At 42.3% G+C, this 19,760-nt stretch overlaps 4 protein-coding genes across 5 annotated transcripts; 1 reads left to right on the top strand and 3 right to left on the bottom strand.

The window, feature by feature from the left end:
* Positions 1 to 248: 248 nt before the first annotated feature.
* LOC111593361 (multidrug resistance-associated protein 4) lies at positions 249 to 8,124 on the bottom strand. Of its 2 annotated transcripts, none has more exons than XM_030222872.1 (8): positions 7,910 to 8,124; positions 5,217 to 5,427; positions 5,029 to 5,160; positions 4,806 to 4,969; positions 2,922 to 4,750; positions 1,968 to 2,853; positions 1,211 to 1,907; positions 249 to 1,151 (listed from the first exon to the last, which is right to left on the bottom strand). In XM_030222872.1, the coding sequence occupies exons 2-8, from the start codon at positions 5,399 to 5,401 to the stop codon at positions 848 to 850; spliced, it is 4,197 nt and encodes a 1,398-aa protein (XP_030078732.1). In that variant the 5' UTR covers positions 5,402 to 5,427; positions 7,910 to 8,124; the 3' UTR covers positions 249 to 847. The 2 variants fall into 2 exon arrangements, with proteins under 2 accessions (XP_030078732.1, XP_030078733.1); XM_030222873.1 differs by lacking the exon at positions 7,910 to 8,124 and adding an exon at positions 7,879 to 7,895.
* A 1,072-nt stretch (positions 8,125 to 9,196) lies between these two features.
* LOC111598898 (cytochrome P450 315a1, mitochondrial) lies at positions 9,197 to 11,327 on the top strand. The gene is made up of 6 exons (XM_023314365.2): positions 9,197 to 9,553; positions 9,613 to 9,822; positions 9,892 to 10,097; positions 10,157 to 10,512; positions 10,575 to 10,781; positions 10,852 to 11,327. The coding sequence occupies exons 1-6, from the start codon at positions 9,330 to 9,332 to the stop codon at positions 11,182 to 11,184; spliced, it is 1,536 nt and encodes a 511-aa protein (XP_023170133.2). The 5' UTR covers positions 9,197 to 9,329; the 3' UTR covers positions 11,185 to 11,327.
* On the bottom strand, positions 11,326 to 16,010 carry LOC111598897 (multidrug resistance-associated protein 4-like). Its single transcript, XM_023314363.2, has 8 exons — positions 15,983 to 16,010; positions 15,689 to 15,919; positions 15,498 to 15,629; positions 15,287 to 15,441; positions 13,495 to 15,233; positions 12,555 to 13,440; positions 11,793 to 12,495; positions 11,326 to 11,735 (listed from the first exon to the last, which is right to left on the bottom strand). Exons 2-8 carry the CDS (start codon positions 15,871 to 15,873, stop codon positions 11,384 to 11,386), a joined length of 4,152 nt encoding a protein of 1,383 aa, XP_023170131.2. The 5' UTR covers positions 15,874 to 15,919; positions 15,983 to 16,010; the 3' UTR covers positions 11,326 to 11,383.
* A 794-nt stretch (positions 16,011 to 16,804) lies between these two features.
* On the bottom strand, positions 16,805 to 19,645 carry LOC111598896 (sphingomyelin phosphodiesterase 4). The gene is made up of 7 exons (XM_023314361.2): positions 19,475 to 19,645; positions 19,115 to 19,414; positions 18,247 to 19,046; positions 17,910 to 18,179; positions 17,523 to 17,844; positions 17,212 to 17,469; positions 16,805 to 17,145 (listed from the first exon to the last, which is right to left on the bottom strand). The coding sequence occupies exons 1-7, from the start codon at positions 19,505 to 19,507 to the stop codon at positions 16,843 to 16,845; spliced, it is 2,286 nt and encodes a 761-aa protein (XP_023170129.2). The 5' UTR covers positions 19,508 to 19,645; the 3' UTR covers positions 16,805 to 16,842.
* Positions 19,646 to 19,760: the final 115 nt, after the last annotated feature.

Genomic DNA, 19,760 nt, shown 5'->3' with positions numbered 1-19,760 from the left:
AATTATTTATATATATTTTAATAAATTTAATTAATTTCGACATTTTAACTATCTAATGTTTCAAGTACAAAATTTCACAGTGTAGTTGTTTGCATTTAATTGGTTGAATTATATCCAACCTTGATTTATAGGTGGTTTATATTTAAATCATAATTATTCCTAATATTCTAACAAGCACCTAAATTTGGTTAAATGAAAAATTCTTTTAATTTGATTGTGTAATATAACATCAAAAATATCAGGTTGCCATGGATATATATCAAAACAATTAATCGGCTTATTTTTCTTATTGTCTGTTGTAAAGAACGACAAGCAAATATTTATCAAAATAACTATTTGAATTACTTGTAAAGCATTTTGTATTTACGGGATACATGAGATACGAACTCCCACATATGTATATATTAGTAAGGAACTTATCACTTAGCCCTTAAATTCTGCAACTTCATTTTTATTTTATGCTTACATTCAAAATATTGCTAAGTACAATGCGTTGGTTCAACGAATCTTCAAGGCAGTATATTCAGATTTCCTTTTAAGTGATAGTCTGTACGAAGAGTTTTTACTGATGTTAATAAAAGAGCAAAACATGAATCAAACAATTCTTACAAATGGACGCTGGTAAAAAGTTAAATTACACCTAATATCATACATAAATAGTATTCAAGTAACTGAAAAATGGAAATATTTAACACGCCCAAGTTGAATGTTACTTTTAAAAAGATTGAAATTATGATTATTATTCACATCATAGTGAACGTGTTAACTGGGACTGTATTGATGGCCCAAGTCTTATAGGTCTTTGAGAAACTTAAGTTAAACGCCAAGTCTGGGGTTAAATGCGAGTCTAATTATCCTGCTGGTCCTCGCTTGATCTTCTCTCTTCGCGCTCCTGTTGCATACGTTTGAATGAAGTATTGGCCACACTCTTCAGCGCATCAGACTCTCCACCGGTAGCCTCGACCATTTGTCTGAGTATTCCGTGCTGTTTCTTCAACAGTAAGTGTGGTACATCAAATTCCACTGCAGTCCCAGCGTCCATCACAATTATACGATCCGAATCCATGACTGTATGCAGTCTGTGTGCTACAGTCAGTACTGTACAGTGGCAAAACTTGACACGAATTGTTCGCTGGATCAATGAGTCCGTTCTATAGAGATACAAATATAGATGATAAGCAGTTCAACCTACACTCAACTGTCTACGTACTGTGGATCTACATTGGCAGTTGCTTCATCCAGCACTAGCACCTTGTTGTTGCGCAGGATCGCTCGGGCTAAGCAAAGGAGTTGTCGTTGACCCACACTGAAATTACTGCCGCGCTCGGTGACCATAAAGTCCAGACCAGGAATCGCAGCTCGTAGCTCCACATCTTCGAGAGCGCGCCACAGCTCAGCATCGCTGTAGCGCTCAAAGGGATCCAAGTTATATCGAATGCTGGCCGAGAAGAGTACGGGATCTTGTGGTATAATAGAAATGCGAGTACGCAGCGTCTCCAACGATATGCTGCCTGTATCGATGTCATCTATGTAAATGCCACCGTCAATGTATGCCAGACGAAAGAGAGCGCCAATAAGTGAGGACTTTCCTGCGCCAGTACGACCCACGATTCCCACCTTCCAGCCTGGTTCAATGATTAGGCTGAGATGCTTGAGTACAGCAGAGCCATTAGGATCATAGCGGCAGCTCATGTCACGGAACTCCACCTGCCCCATTGTAGGCCACTGTTGAGAGGGTTCCACACTCTTAGACGTGTCCTCCTGTTCCAGTTCCGTGTACTGCAAAACACGCTCTACACTGGTCATCTGCTGCAGTGACTCAGCCACCTGACGGACACCATACTGCACCATGCCGGTTAAGATCATAGCCTGCGAGATGGCCAGGCCCACATTGCCGCTATAAGTGGCTGAAAGTGTTAATCAAGGTTAATCATCCGTTGCCAAGTCTTTATGATCACAAAGCTCACTTTCACTGGTGAATATAAAACTGAAAGTCACTGCCGTGAGAAATGCGCAACTGACGCAGTCCAACCACAGTCCCAATGCCGTATTGGCCGCCATGGTCAGTTGCCAGACGCTACTGTGCACATCTTGCAACAGATCGAATTCCTTTATGACAACATCCTGTAGCTGGCGCGAGCGTATGATCGAAAGACCCGTCAAAGAAGAGTTTAGGTGAGAGAATACAGGACTGCGACAAATGCCTTCTAGGCGCTTTAGATCTTGCGCAGGGCGCAGATAGAGCTTTAATATGAGCATATCGATAATAGCCACAATTAACATTGCAGCCAATAGAATAGGATTCACCACAGCTATCACAATTAATATGCCAAACATGACCAGGGCAACCTGTATAAAGTCCATCATGGCGCGTGGCAGAAGTTCATCTATAGCACCCATGTCTTTAGAGAACCGATTGAGTATACGACCAGAGGGATTGGTATCAAAGAATCGCATCGTCGCATGCAATATAGTGCTGAACATTCGATCGTGCAACACCTTGGAGGCATGCATGCACGTCTTAAAGAACAAAAATCCGCGGAACGTTGTCATAATCACGACGCCAAGGATGAGACCCCCATAAATATATATGCACTCGAAAGTGGTAAAGCTGGTAGTTTCGCCCTGTGATCGCCGATGCTCCTCCTGCGTCCAAATATTGGAAAAGTAATCGGAGCAGCTGCACACCACCTGCGACATCAACATGATGCACACCATGAAACTAAAGCTCAAGCACGTGCTGCCCGCATGGAAGTATTCATACCACACGCGTGGCGAGATGCTTCCCGAAGCTTGAGCCTCGGCCAATTCATCATCATCTTGATCAGCGTCCGCTTGCACACTGCTGTTCAGCTGTAATTGTTGAAAACGGTGTAAAACATTAATGAGATTAATACTTAATATTATATTCTATTACTCACCGACTTGCTGCCATGTGTGGAGTTGCTTTGTTTCCGCAACGGTTGATAGCCATCACGAACGCCATCAATATAGGGTATATCATCATCTTCGTCTATATCCTGCCCACTCGAACTTGTAACAGACATTGCTTCCAAGTTGTTGCCAGCTTTATCCAATTCTTTCGGACGCTCCAGCAGCTTGGCAAAGTCCAAGTCACTGTTGACAAGGTCGTCATAAGTGCCCTGTCTCAAAATTCGACCATGATCCACAATAACAATCCAATCGGCATCTGAGAGAAAGTGCACCTGGTGAGTGACGAGCACACGGGTGGCCTTCTGCTGAGCCAGTCTCCCACGTGGTCCAATGACCTCGTCGAACAGATGTCGTCCAACATGCGCGTCAACCGCGCTTAAAGGATCGTCCAGAAGATAAATTGATGCTGGTTTGTAGACGGCTCTCGCCAAGCTAATACGAGCACGTTGACCACCAGACAATGAAGCTCCACGCTCTCCAACGACGGTCTTGTCCCCATTGCTGAGTTGTTGAAAATCTGTAGTCAGGGCACAGCATCTCGTGACTTCCTGGTATCGCTTCCGGTCGTATTGCTCGCCAAACAGAATGTTATTGCGAACGGTACCGGTAAAAAGCCAAGGCTCCTGAGAGGCATAAGAGAGCTCACCCTGTATAATAACACCACCGTCGACTATGGGCAGCTCGCCAAGTAGCAGCTGCAGCAGTGAACTCTTTCCAGCTCCTACCGGGCCAATAACCGCACAGAGCTGACCGCTTTCTATCTGCAAATTAAAGTTTTGAAGCGTGCGCTCCGGTCGCTCTTTGTCCCAGCTGGCACTGATGTCCTTTAAGACTATTGCACGTGTTTCGCCTATATCCTGCTGGCGTTTGTGCGTTAGTCCAGTGACCATCTCATCACGACCCTCCAGCTGAAGAAAGGCCTGAACGCGACGTAAAGATACCAATGCCTCTGCACCGAAGGTTACAGCCAGCGGATACCAAATGGCCGCCACCAACTGCAGGATGTTATAATAACTTGCAGCCGAAAAAACAAAATCAGCTGTAATTGTGTGTCCCATGAGAGCAGCTGCGACCAGGGTGATATACAAAGTGGAACGCTCTGTGAAAACCATGGTGCTGAGGTAAAATCCACGTAGGTATGAAGCGTAACGAATCTGTTTTATCTCGCGACGTCTGGCCTCGGCGACTACCGCCTCAAAAGGTTTCTCCCAAGCGTACATCTTGATAACCTGTATACCCTGCACCAGTTCATTCATTATCCCAACGCGCGCATCCGTACGCTCAGCTATGCGCATGCGAAGCACTGACGTTAGCTTACTAAATGCCGACTGTATAGGCACAGTTTTCAGTAGTAACCCGATGACGCCCACTAGAGCTGGGATACCAATACGTAGCCATATTAAATAGCAGGTAAGCACAGCTTGGAGTGGCATAATCCAGATCCAATGCATAAATATAAAGCCATAGTCCAGACGATTCACATCATTTGAGAGTAGATTGATTAAATAGCCAGCTGGTGTTTGGCCCGCTGTTTTCATAGACAGCCGCAAAGTCTTTCGGTAGATCAGAGAGCAGCAAGCTATACGCATTCGAGCGCCCATCAACCGTTGTCTCAGATCAACATGATGTATCAGGAAACAACAAATCAGAGTTGAACTAACCAAGACTATACCAAGACTGTATATATCATTCCAAATATAATGAACGCCTTCCTCGAAAACATTCATTTTGCCCGCTTCGCCTTCAGTTTCACGAAAAATACCATTCACGCGCTCTTTGGCTGGACCATCGATTTCCAATGCATTTGGCGAACGAACTAGAAATAAATATGAAAGTGATTGGAGAATAAGAATAATATTCCTTTTACTCACCAGTATCATCAGCTGATGTTAGCCCCGATGTTGTCACAGCCCGCACAGTGCGATTAAGCGCAGTGCTAAAGTTTTGGTTTTCGGCTTGCACCATATTCGACAAGGGATTAGCTTGATGCTGAAACTGCAGTAGTAGCTGTGCCAGTACGGCAGGTATAAGCGTTCTGTAATAACCAGTTTTATAATATTTGAAATTATTTCCTCAAAACTGCAACACTCTTACTTCATGACTATATAGACAAGACATATTAGGCCGTTGACTATCGTGGGTCCCTGGAAACAACGAAACAAAGCATTGCGTAGGTGAGGCTTCTTAGACTTGCGATGGGCGCGCTCCAGCTCCTTGTACCATTCACTGTTACAAATAGTTGATAGAAATTATGATTTCAACAGGGAACTATATTTACTTACTCCTCTAGCCGATCACCTAGCTGCTCCGAATGATCCTCCTTGAGGCATTGCGTCAGATCTTCTGTGTTCAATCCCTTTCGTGATCCGCGATACAGCAAAGGCACTGCCCAGGCAAATATCAGTTGGGAAAGATAATTCGCCCCTTGACGGGGATTCTTGCGTTCCGGCTTGGCACTACTATCCATTCTTTCATGGAAGCGCTGTATGCTACCTATTGTCGAGAAAAATATAGCAATCTAATAAATTTCCCTGATGATAAGCGGGCAAAACAATCTTTGGGTACGACATCCACCCGGTTGGTCACATACATTCAATCAAGCCCGGCAATAAACTACAGTAAAATCGTGACTTTACGAAATGGCTCCTTATCTCTTCGCATTATCATGTCCACAGTCCCAGGCACAGCTGGCGACCTTGTACTGAATTTGCTCTACTTCTTTGTGCATGCATATATATCTGTAAGCTGCTTGTCTGAACATTAGTACCTAATTAGTCTGACTTGACTCTCACTCAACAAATATATTTAGTGTGATCTTTATAAATAAAGGTTTTTGTATATCATATAAAAACCATATCTATATATAAATCAGGTGTTGCCCTATTTGCTATAGGCATAAATCATGACATCTACTGGAATAATATTGAAAAACTTTTCAAAACATATATTGTATATATAGATTAAAATCTTAATTAATTAAGAATTTATTTTAACAATAAAAACATACACATTCACACTTCAAAAACAGCTATATTACATAATGACCGAGTATGAAAAGATATATTTTATAATTAATCATTAGAAATTGAAGGAGTCAAGAGCTGTAAAAACAGTTTTATCAAGCTATAGATCATATTACGAATTATTTTTTGCAACTGCCAAGTTTTTATTACGATTGTCTAAGAACAAGTATATGCAAGTAACATATACATATAGACACAACGAGGTAAATAAAAATGGTATATGAAGACTGATGTTGGTGAAGTGGATACTGTTATATTGACTTAATGCATTGACATACACTCGTATCGGTCGTTCACTTAATTGTTTATATATGTGGTGTCTGCATTTGATAACATGAGACATTTGTGCGTAAATCAAATAGCTTCTAGAGCGACGTTGACAATTTCGCAATTCTTATGACAATAATAATAATTTTTATTAATTGCTGTACATATCAGCCAGACATAAGACATGTATTTGGGATAAGCTTTTTAATGTCTATGACCCAATTAATGAAGAGTTTAACTAACATTGAACATAACATAACGCGTATATATATATATATATATATATATATATATATATATATATATATATATATATATATATATATATATATATATATATATATATATATATATATATATATATATATACATATCTGTATGTACAGATCTTAATAACCGGCTGTAAAGTTTTAAAGATTCAGCAAAAAAAAAACAAATTACGTGTCTCTCTACTTTATATCCGTTTATTAAAATGGTCTCTATGTGCCCGTCTGCAATAGATGACTACTATCCCTTTATATAAATTAATTATATGTATTATATATGTAGATATATAAAGTTAAGGGTTGACAGTGTTTCAAGTTTTATTGGAATTGAATAATGGGGTCAACATGTCTATAAACAAATTGTTCTCCCCAGAGCAATCAATTAATAAAAATGTTGTCACGACACTATTGTAAAAATCAACATATACATATATATATATACAAAGATACAAAACATATACGTATATCGTAATGCCAAGTATTCGAACAGCTATTAGTAGTTTCTATATAGAAAATAAGTATTCAATATCCTTGAAATATAACAAAAATATTATCATATAAATATATCAATGTATAATGCAAACTTTTAACCAATATAAACATCTGTCAATGAGTACAACATATTAAATTCATTTTCATATTTTAGAATTAAAGGGTATATTTTATTTAACTGAGAAAATATCCAATATTTTTACTAAACTAATATTGATATACAAAATGTATTTAATATTACCACTATTTTCAATGATACGAAGTGGTCTGTAAAAAATACATATTCACCAAATTCGACTTTGAAATATGCCAAATGCGAAAATTTCACCACTTCCTCTCTCTTTGTCCACTCTCTCTTACTCTCTCTATCACACTCTCGCGCACATTTTCGCTCTTGATATCAACAGTTGTTTGAACAAATCTGTCTAACTGTTGCTCGAATAATAAATAATTGCAATAACAAAATATGTACCGCAGATTGCGATACGTGATTAATTTTGCCTGTAAAAAGTAAAAACTATAAGTGCACTCAGGTACAAACATTCATATGGTGTGCTTGTATTTACTTTAGACCGGCATATCTAGAAGTCTAGACAGAGGAATACATGCTTGCATATACATATACATGCATATACACATATTACCACATGTAATCTGGCAAATAATAATATCGTTTATTTAGACGTAAAGCAACAAGCCGGCAAGTGGCTGCTAGTTAATGGCCAAGACCTGTGCAGCTGCATACTAAAGGCTATTCACTGCCATGCCCCTAAACGGAGGGTTGCTGGCCATTGACCGAATTCAAAGTGCCTAAAAATACCATAACGTGCATAGTATTAGGTAAATGAATGGTTGTGTGAATATTTGAACACACACATACAAGCATACGTACATACATTTAGAATATTACTTTATGCGTTCACATACCCTGCTTGAGTTATGCAAATATATACAATATTTTACTTTTATCACAATGTTTTATTTATTTCGATTAGAAATAATTTGCACTTGTTTTACTCTTCTAATTATGAACAACTTGAGGCTTTCGATGTTGTAATACGTTAACGAATTTCACCAACCACTGAGCTCCGACAAGTGAACTAGCGACCCGCCGACTCGCTCAACCGCCAATTCGAAAACCGACGCGCCGCACAGCTCGATTGTAACTGAGAATGAATAACTGCAACTGAATGGAACGAACCATTCAACTAATTCCCGCCAGAGAGAGCATAAGCGTGTTGGCTTGCTAAGCAATCGGTTCGCAAAGAGAGAGTCTTATCGTTAAATAACATGAAATTTTAAAGTACACATGCCAACAAAAGTGTGTTATGCAAAGTTTGATATTCCATAATTAAAATATGGTCTGTTAAATTAATTACCTTACATTAAAAATCTAAAATAGAATTTACATATGTATATAAATAGATTCGTATATATTTTTTTCTTGATTTCTCAGCCCTCACATTTTACATAAATTAAGTTTTAATATTTTTTAATATGTTAAAAAAATTAAAAAAAATTCCCAAGGATAATAGAGATTCAAAGAATACAGAATTTTCAAATTCTGCATTTATAACATTAATATATATTACTAAAATCCTTAAATAAATTTTATTCTCAAACTCCTTAAACATCTTAAAGTTTTCCGTCATCAATAGGATTTGATCAATGGTTTGAATGATTTTTAGCTTTATACATATACAAATGAATGTATGTACATTTATGCAAAACCAAAACAATTCTCAAAGAGAACAGAAGAACGTCCAAACTTGGAGGAACGTTACATTTTAAAGAAGTAGGAGGAAGCACCGAATTGTATGCTTATAATGCTTGCAACGCTTGAACGATTACCGAAAACCGAATCTTCGGCCGCTCTACACAATTTGCATGGCCAGCAATATCGAAGCCGAACGCATTTTCAGTCCACTCAGCGTCTACTTTCGTTGGAGTTTCGTTTATTGGATTTGCGCATACTATTAAGGCACACTGGCCTGAGGGACGGCCAAATAAGCGGCAAGTATCTGTCAGATAATAGAGGCAGGTAGTTAAGCAATTTTGCCAAGCATTGCAACCAAGGTGCCGTTGATCTTATCGCGCCTTTGCGTGCTCACAAACGGCCTCTTCGTCTTCGTCTTTGCTCTTCGCATTTTTGACCGTTATCGGTTATAAGGCACAAGCCGGGCAGCATGTCGATTCAGTTCTGTGACTGGCCTTGCCCTTGTCGTTCCGTGGTGAGTTGGTCTCGAAATTCGTGGGAGATAATCGTACAGGCACTACGAGTATTTCGCTGCCTGTCTGCCAGCTGGGTGTGCCGGAGTGTCCCTTGACCTGATTTGGCTTATAGAAGATGACCAAGCAGATGCTGTGCCGCGGCGGTCTGCTGCGTTGGGCTGTGCAGCTGCTCAGGACATTGCTGTTGCGCATTGTGTCGCACTTTAAAGCCGAGCTGCAAACCAACTACCCAAGCCCAAGCCTACAGATTGTGCCCAAATATGTGCCAATACCACGCGTCAAGGGATTGCCTATTGTGGGTACACTGTTCGATTTGATAGCATCCGGCGGAGCACCGCAGTAAGTTTGAAGATGTGGTTGAGTTAAACATCAGCTATCTGAAAACATTTTCTTTAAAGCCTCCACAAATATGTGGATGCGCGACATCGTCAATACGGAGCTATCTTTCGCGAAAGATTGGGCGGCACACAGGATGCAGTGTTCGTATCGTCGGCAAATCTAATGCGCAGTCTCTTTCTGCAAGAGGGTCAATATCCACAGCATCCGCTGCCGGATGCCTGGACGTACTACAACAAGCGACATGACTGCCAACGTGGACTCTTCTTTATGTAAGTGGCGCATAAAATGAATTGCAAATCACATTCAAAATTCGCTTCGGGAATTTCTAATTTGAGCAGGGAGGGCGCTGAGTGGCTGCACAATAGGCGTATACTTAATCGGCTGCTGCTCAATGGTAATTTGAATTGGATGGACGTCCATATTGAGAACTGTACGCGGCAGTTGGTGGACAGATGGCAAACGAACACAGAGCAGACAGCAGCAGATGAAAAACATTACGAACTGCCAGATCTAGAAAGGCAGTTGTATCGTTGGTCTATCGAAGGTGAGGTAAGAAAACAATTCATTCGACAACTCATCGCTAACCAAAGTTGAATCCTTCAGTGCTCTGCAGCATCATGTTCGGCTCTAGAGTTTTGACCTGCCCTCAAATGCAATGCGCCCTGGATGAATTTACACAAATCGTTCACAAGGTTTTCAAACATAGCTCGCAGCTGATGAACTTTCCTCCCAGGTTGGCACAAATGCTGCACCTGCGCATCTGGAGGGACTTTGAGAACAATGTGGGAGAGGTGTTGAAACAGGGTGCATCCATTATTGAGCTATGCATTAGCTTACAGCGAGAGCAGCCGCAGTCAGAGCAGGAGGAGGCATTATATCACAAGCTGCAGGCGGCGACTGTGCCCAGCGAGATGATCAAGCGAATATTTGTGGATCTGGTCATAGCAGCAGGTGACACGGTCTGCAGCTGAGCAGCTTAACTTCTCTCTGGTTACAATAATTCCCTATCAATTCCCTACAGACCGCCTTCAGCAGTCAGTGGGCTCTGTATGTGCTCTCCTGTGATCGGCTGCTACAACGTCGCATCGCCCAAGAACGAGCTGCATCTGAATCGCAGCTGTTGCATGGCTTGATCAAGGAAACACTACGGTTATACCCAGTTGCACCATTCATTGGTCGCTACATGCCACAGGATGCACAAATTGGTGGCCATTACATAGAAAAAGACGTCAGTTGCTCGCATACACTTTATATGCTATAAAATTTAATGAAGCGTCAACATTTGTATTCCTTTGCAGACCCTTGTGCTCATCTCTCTGTACACGTCTGGTCGAGATCCATCACATTTTGAGCAACCGCTCAAAGTTCTGCCCGAACGCTGGATACTGGGGCAGAAGGAGCAAGTGCACCAGCCCCATGGCACCCTGCCTTTTGCCATTGGCCAGCGCTCCTGCATCGGACGTCGTGTTGCTCTGAAGCAGCTGCACTTGCTCTTGGGCAAGTGCGCTTCGCAGTTCAACATGCAGTGCCTCAATGAACAGCCAGTGGACTGCATCCTACGCATGGTTACAGTGCCCAATCAGACGTTACGTCTGGCCCTGACGCTCAAATCCAACATGCCACCACTCTGATATCTATTAGAGATCATTTATAACATTCTTCCTATATAATACACACACGCGCGTGAGGGACATTTACTTAAGCCGTTGCCCATATGTAGTTAGCACACATCATTGTAACCTGATTTATAATTTATCTTTCGCTTAGTAGTAAAACAAAGACTATATATATTTGTGTGTATATATACATATATATTTGGACTTGGAGTCGCTAAGATGGCACTTGCTTGTCAACGAGAATTCCCGCAGTACGTTCCAGCAGTTTCAGCAACTGTCTCTCATCCGTTCCCTTCCTGCCACCTGGCTGCAGCATTTCCTGGAATGATTTACTGGCCAACTGTCGCAGTGTATCAGCCTCGCCGCCGGTGGCCTCAACCATCTGTGTAAGTACTCCGTGTGGTTTCTGTAGCAGCGCGTGTGGTACATCAAATTCCACTGCATTACCGGCCTCCATTATTACAATACGATCCGAATCCATGACTGTGTGCAGTCTGTGTGCCACAGTCAACACTGTACAGCTCTGAAACTTATCCCGGATCGTGCGCTGTATCAAAGAATCGGTTCTAGAAAGACGAGGGATTTTTTAACTTTGGACTTGAGCATGATTGAAAGATATTTACAGGAGATCCACATTTGCCGTTGCTTCATCCAGCACTAGCACCTTATTGTTCCGCAGGATCGCTCGGGCCAAGCAAAGGAGTTGTCGTTGACCCACACTGAAATTGCTGCCGCGCTCGGTGACCATAAAATCCAGACCAGGAATCACTTCTCGCAACTCTACATCTTCGAGGGCAGACCACAACTTCAAGTCGCTGTACCGATCAAATGGATCCAGATTATACCGAATGGTGGCCGAGAATAGGACTGGATCTTGTGGTATAATAGAAATGCGAGTACGCAGCGTCTCCAACGATATGCTGCCTGTTTCGATGTCATCAATGTAGATATCACCCTCAATGTATGCCAGACGAAAGAGAGCGCCAATAAGCGAGGACTTTCCTGCGCCAGTACGTCCCACGATTCCGACCTTCCAGCCTGGCTCAATAGTTAAACTGAGATGTTTGAGGACAGCGGAGCCATTGGGTTCATAACGTAAGCTCATGTCTCGGAATTCAACCTTTCCGTGCTGCGGCCATTGTTGAGAAAGTTCATTGCTATCAGTGGCCGCGGACTGCTCCTGCTCCAATTCCGTGTACTCCAATACACGTTCTACACTTGTCATTTGTTGGAGTGACTCGGCGAACTGTCGTACGCAATACTGGACCATGCCTGAGAGGAGAATGGCTTGAGAGATGGCCAGACCAACATTGCCGCTGTAAGTAGCTGAAAATGGAGTATTCCTTAAGGTTATTTCTTGAAGCTTACTACTCCGGCTGTGTTACCTTTGCTGAGAACAATAAAGCTGAATGTAACAGCTGCGAGAAATACAGAATTGATTGTATCCACCCACAGTCCAAGAGCCGTGTTTGTGGACTCAGCCAGCTGCCAAACGGCGCTGTGCACATCCTGCAGTAGATCGAATTCCTTGATAGCTGTGCTTTGCATCTGACGTGAGCGTATGATTGAAATGCCGGACAGAGTTGAGGTCAGATAAGAAAACACGGGACTGCGACAAATCCCCTCCATGCGCTTCAGATCCTGCGATGGCCGCAAATAGACTTTTAGTATGAGCAGATCCAGAACAGTGACAATAATCACAGCGGGGCATAGCATGGGGTTGACAACAACAATTAAGGCCAATATACCAAGTATAACCAGGCCATGTTGTATGAACTCCAGCATATTTCGGGGCAGCCATTCGTCCATGGTGCCAATGTCCTTTGAGAAGCGATTGAGTATGCGGCCCGAGGTGTTACTATGAAAGAATCTCATGGTCGCATGCAAAATGCATCGGAACATTCGGTCGTGCAAGACTTTGGAAGCGTGCATGCATGTCTTCAGAAATAGGAAACCACGGAAGGTAGTCATAAATACCACACCGAGAATAAGACATCCATAGATGTACATGCACTCATAGGTGGTTAGACTCGTGGGCTCGCTTTGAGATCGCAGATGCTCCTGCTGCGTCCAGATGTTCGAAAAGTAGTCAGAGCCACTGCAAACCATTTGCGATAGCAACATGATGGACACCATGAAGCTAAAGCTTAACAACGAGCTGCCCGCTTGGAAGTATTCGAAGCAGACACGTGCGGATACCCCTCCCGTTGCCTGGGTCTCGGCTCGGCCATTATCCTTTTCAACGACTGTCTGCTGTCTGGCACTTTCAGCCTAAAAGGTTGAATTATTATTTCTGAACGATTAACAAGTTAACGTAAAACTCACGATCGTTTTGCATAGTTTGTTATCGCTCGCCCGCAGTTTTTTCAAAGGCATCAAACCATCCGAGTCCTCGTCAATATCCTCGTCTTCATCGTGATCTTCAACTTCATTGGGTAGAGGAGCATGGAATTGCTTTTCAGCGATCATATCTTCAGTTTTGGCAGGGACTTCTAGCAATTTGGCAAAATCCACATCGCTATTGATGATATCCTGGTACGTGCCCTGCTCCACGATTTGGCCTTGTTCCACTATGACAATCCAATCGGCTTCTGAGAGAAAGTGCACCTGATGAGTTACCAGAACACGGGTGGCCTTCTGCTGAGCCAGTCTGCCACGTGGTCCAATCACCTCGTCGAAGAGATGTCGTCCAACATGCGCATCTACAGCACTCAAAGGATCATCTAGAAGGTAAATGGATGCTTTCTTGTAGACTGCACGTGCCAGACTAATGCGAGCTCGTTGCCCACCAGATAGCGAAGCTCCACGATCTCCTAGAACAGTCTGGTCCCCGTCTTGTAGCTGCTGAAAATCTGTGATCAGCGCACAGGCCCTGGTTACATCCAGATATCGTTTTTGATCGTACTGCTCGCCAAAGAGAATATTGTTTCGCACCGTTTCACTGAAGAGCCAAGGCTCCTGAGATGCATACGAGAGCTCCTCGTGCAGAATGAGATCGCCATCAATGATTGGCAGCTCTCTTAGAAGTAAGTGGAGTAGAGAACTCTTCCCTGATCCAACGGAGCCTATGATGGCACAAAGCTGTCCCTTTTTGATGGTCAAATTAACGTTCTTAAGCGTGACCTGAAGCTTCCCCTTGTCCCAGCTCGCATTAATGTTCTTTAGTGCAAGGATATCCTTTGCTACTCCATCTTGTTCAGGGCTTGGCAAAACTTTTTCACGTTCCTCCTGCAGCAAAAATGTCTGCACACGAGCTATAGACACCAAAGCCTCGGCTCGCAAGTTAATGGCGAGGGGAAAGTAAACGGCGGCCACAAGTTGAAGTGTGTTGTAGTAAATGACAACGGAGAACACAAAATCCGCCGTAACGCTCTGACCCATAAGGACGGCTGCAGCCAGGGTCAGAAATAAAGTTGTACGTTGTATGAAAAACCTGGTTGTGCGCTGAAAGCCATACAGATAGTTGGCATATCGCAGCTGCTGCACTTCACTGCGCCTTGCATCAGACACCACGGTTTCAAAGGAGTTCTCCCAAGCATACATTTTAATCACTTGAATGCCTTGCATAAGCTCGTTCATTATTGCCACCCGCACATCTGTCCGCTGTGCAATGCGTTTCCGTAGAGCTGCAGTCAACTTGCTCAATGCCATCTGCACTGGCACGGTCTTCAGCAGCAGTCCTAGAACTCCCACGAGAGCTGGAACTCCAACTTGGAGCCACACAATGTAGCAGGTGACCACCGCGTGGATGGGCAAGATCCAAATGTAATGCGCAAAGACCAAAGCATAGTCTAGTCGACTTACATCATTCGAAATGAGATTGATTAGATGACCAGCTGGCGTGCCGCCCACAGTGCGCATAGAGAGACGGAGAGTCTTCCGATAGACCAGCGAACAACAGCCAATTCTCATTCGAGCTCCCATCAGACGTTGGCGCAAATACAGATGATGCCACAGAATGCAAGAGATGAAATTTATGACCACCAATAATCCACCAAGACTGTACGCGTTGCACCAAATGCCCTTCCATATGCCGTAGAACAAAGTCTCGGTGGAGTTGTTAGCTACTAAGATATCAAATATTAAGCAAATGAAATGCGTGAATATTCTGACTCACCATTGAGAACATTTGCGGGCAGGGATATGTTGGCACTACCCAACGAACTATTATTAAGCAATTCGCCCGGTTCACTTATAGATTTATAGCTGGCAGTTTTTGTTGTTTGTTGCAACTGCAGCAGGAGCTGAGCTAAAATTGCAGCTATCAGCATTCTAAAGGATATACGCATTCTTAAATGATTCAGCTCTGAGTAAACATAATCACCCACTTGAGTGCAATGTATATGACGCACAGAATTCCATTGATAATAAATGGGGTCCAGAAACATCGCAGCAAAGCATTTCGAAGTTCAGGGTTTCTTGACTTTCTTTGAGCAGTCGCTACTTCCCTATACCATTCACTGCAAGCGAGAATAGTGGAATTGATGAAAGTATTTCCATTATAATTACTAATACTCACTGCTCCAGTCGATTACCCAGCTGCTCGGAGTGATCTTCCTTCAGGCACTGTGTTAGATCGTCTGCATTGAGACCTTTTCGTGATCCACGTAGCAATAACGGCACGGCCCAAGCGAATGTTAGATGAGATAGAATGCTGGCTTCCTCACATGGATTTTTCCGCTTCGGTTTGGCACTACAATCCATTTTAGCATTGGATCGTGCACGTCCACGTCCGATCGTTTAAATCGCGCTGAAAACATTGAGACGTCGTGTCATTTATTTACAATTATACGCCAAAATTATCTTATCGTGCCTTCTAAATGTGTAAATTCCACAATCTCTTGACCATAAATGCAATTTAATATAATCTACCAGCATGTTCTAAGTGCTGTGCACTACACGAATAATCTACACTCTGTATTTTCTGGAGCACGTCCTTCGCTTTCCAAAGTGAACAATCAACTGACCGATGAGTGCACATATTTATGTATATATTCGGTCAGCCGTGTGGAGCGTTATGCATCAATCCATTTCGAGGCAAGCTGATATAAAATTATTTATGCACATATTGTTGTATAAACAAAATAATGCAAGAAACACCCATCCCTTACAAATAAATACATTCCAAGAAGATTAAGTATAAACTTTATAGCAGTTTTTGAACTCGGCTAGCGCAAAATTTTATTTATAAATCTATATGGAAAAGAATTTTATATGTGCAAAAATTGAAAACTCAGAGATGAGTCAATTTACCGTAATAGTATACTCTAATTGAACAATTTACTATAAATTGCCATTGTACATTGGCTAATTGAATTATTTTAGAAAAACGAAGTTAATTCAAACGATTTGCCGGCATTACATTCCTTATGGAATAGTAACAATGCATACTTGACCTAACAAAAATACAAGATTAATCTTTATTTCTTAAATGTGATAAGACAGCGAATACTCTAAACATTTAAAAAGCACACGACCAATCTGTGATGATGTGATAGATAAATAGGTTAAATTAAGTTATTCCTGTTGCGTTTTTCCTGTGTGATAAGCTCACAATATTTCAGTCCAATCTGCAAGGCTCGAGATGTGGAAAATATTTAAAACGAATTAAAGAAACAATTTAATTTTAGTTTTATGAAAATATTGATTTTATATCAAAAATATATAAATTACTTATGACAATAATGCCAAAAGCATGCAGTAAATAAAGAACACAGCACAAAGGAGCAACAGGCCAACACTAGCCACACCGCACCACAAGTGTCCGAAGCACAATGCAAATGCGATCAAACAAATTGAGGGTACGGAGCCCAGTGGCCGTAGACTGACACGCGGGGGCAGTTGCTTCTCGCAAATATCTACGTTGCCATCGCTTTTTTCGAACCACTTCTCCGTCATGGGAGCGTACAGAACTTGACGCGAGAGCTTTCCATAAAAGTCGTCACGCTCGTAAAAAGCTTCTATACGGCTGCCATACTAAACGGAATTTTAAACAAATTAGCATCAGTTGAGATATACACAATATATGTATTGGAAACTCACTTTATCGTTGATGGCTTCCGATATATGGTGCAGCAGTCTTACCAGCGGTTTTATCTCATTTGACTTAATGGGCAGCAGCGCAGGATCGACTGTGGGCTGTAAGTTTGAGGCATTCAGGGACATTTGATGCGGAGACAGCATCGAAGTATCTAAACAATCATTCGAATCGAAAAAGCTGAAATTCTGCAACGATGGTGAAGCCAGAGGAACCGGTTCCGCAGGCAGTGTTTCATGCATAGACAATGTGCCCGGATCCACCTGTGCAAACATAAAGAGTTACTTTAAGAAACACTTCAAGTGCAGATACTTACATTGAAAGTGCGACAGAATGCATCTATACATTGACGTAGCACCTCGGGTATGCGACTCAAATCGCGTAGCGTTAACTCATCCTGGGTTGTCTCGCCAAGGATCTTCTTTAATAGGTTTCTCAGATAGCCCTCCGAGCGTTGTCGGTCTAATATTTCCTTACGCAGCGCACTAATTATGTTTGTCAGGACAGAGTTTCGCGCCATGCTGATGCCAAACAAAAAGCTCTGAATTTTCGAATGCATATGCTCACTAAACAGCTTTGGTATATTGGAGCTCACTAAGGGATTCCATTGTGCATTGTAGGAGTTGTTGTGTGATTTGCTGCAATTGAAATGAATAGCACATGTTTCCAGTTCCACCAAAAGGTATTTGCAAATCAAACTTACTTTAACATATTAACCTGACGCTGAGGTGAATCAAAGCCATAAGCATTGCCCGAGTGCAAACGCTCGAAACGTTGCAGTCGCTCAACCAAGTCCTGCTGCGCAAACGTTTTAGCTAGGCGATGCAGCATATAAGCATTGCGATAAACCGAGTAATCAAGCCGTTCAAATCGAGGCAACAACTGCATAAAGATGTGCGTATACACAATCAGATTGTCTATAATGAACCCGTCAAAGAAAGTCGTAATAGGTGGCTCGTAATTTATGCCCAAGCTACAAGAGAAAGACAAAGAATTATAGCAATGTAATTAACACTAGTTGAAGGCTGTCTAGCACTCACGTTCGATTGCTGGCGCCCATAGTGTAGCGCCATGGTTGAATGTAGCTCAGCCAGAGCTCCAAGACAACACTTAACGAGCTGTCCAGTGGCCAACGATCGATCAAACTACAGAGGAAGGCATAGATGCGCCCCTTAACCATAGTCAGGGATAATTTTCTGAGCGCGCAGAGCGGACTGTGATCCATACGCGCAGCATTGTGGAAGAAGTGTATTTGCTTAACCAGTGTTCGAACACCCCTCACAAATTCGCTGCTGGGCAAATGGTGCTCCGATTCGATGTCGTAACGCAACCAAATATCAATGAAGAAGTGTACCACAGACTCAGAGCGCCAAGTGTAGACTCGACTAGCAGTCGCATTACCATCCGCCGAAGACTGAGGCGACGTGCTAGCTGCCGCTACTCCGCCCGCCTCTCCATTCCCATTGCGATACGAGCTGGGCAACTTAAGATAACGCAGCTGCCGCAACGGCTGCAGCGACTGTGCTGGCAACTGTTGAGGTGCCTTGACGCTGCTCACATAATTCGATGGTTCTATGTTGGCATTCGGATATTGTGGCAAAAAGTTATCCAGATACTCAGCAACAAGCAGCTGATAGACTGTCTTAGTCCTTTCGCTGTGAATCTGCATGGCAATTGGATTAATGGTGTGCAGAGGTTGCAACGCATATAGCACAAAGTGCAGCATGTAGAAATCGAAAGCGTTGAGGGAGAGCGTGCTCAGCTGATGCTTCAAGGGATCGATGTTGATGAGATCGGAATAGAACATAGGACCGCCTTGCAGCATGCTAATGAATTTACGCTGTGAATATGGAGGAGAATATTAATAGAATATTTAGTATAATAAATTGTTTTTAATGGAAAGCCTACCGGCAGTAAATTAATATCTATATCAAATTTTGTTGTTTCATTTAGCAGCCGGTGGCAAATGTGCATCCAAATACCGTTCACAGCAAAAAACTGATGTAGTCTGTTGTAAGTATGCGCCGCATTCTCCAATGTTGTTATCCTCAATCCCCAGCCCAGTGGATTACCATTAATTCCAAATATCGAGTGCACAATGAGCGGATAAATATCTTGAATTTGGCGAATGGTGCACCGATCGAATAATATCTCCAATTGCGACAGTTTATCTAGCAGAGGCAAGCGGAGCACTGCCAGTATGTGACTCTAGAAATGCACTCATGTGTTTTATTAATAAACCACGACTAAATAAGCATTAGTACTTACATTTATATTTTCTGGCGGCATCGGCTGGGACATGGTGTCGGCGCTTACACTATGACTCTAAAACTATGTTTGTATAAAAAATATTCGGCAAACGGCAAGGTGTTGCCACCCTATTTTATTATTATCGATAATGCATTTGAACCCAGACACGCTGAAGGTTGATCTGTAAAGCGAAGTAAATTCTATTAAAATTCGATTGAAATAAAGTCACATGAGACATGTTATGCGTATTTTTCTGGTTGATTTTTCACATGACTCTATTCATGACAACACGTTGCCAATTAAA

The sequence above is a fragment of the Drosophila hydei genome, unplaced genomic scaffold (genome assembly GCF_003285905.1).
Source record: "Drosophila hydei strain 15085-1641.00,03,60 unplaced genomic scaffold, DhydRS2 tig00000063-arrow-pilon, whole genome shotgun sequence".
Taxonomy (NCBI): domain Eukaryota; kingdom Metazoa; phylum Arthropoda; class Insecta; order Diptera; family Drosophilidae; genus Drosophila; species Drosophila hydei.
The sequence above is the reverse complement of the archived record's forward strand: the minus strand, read 5'-3'. Positions and strand labels throughout refer to the sequence as shown.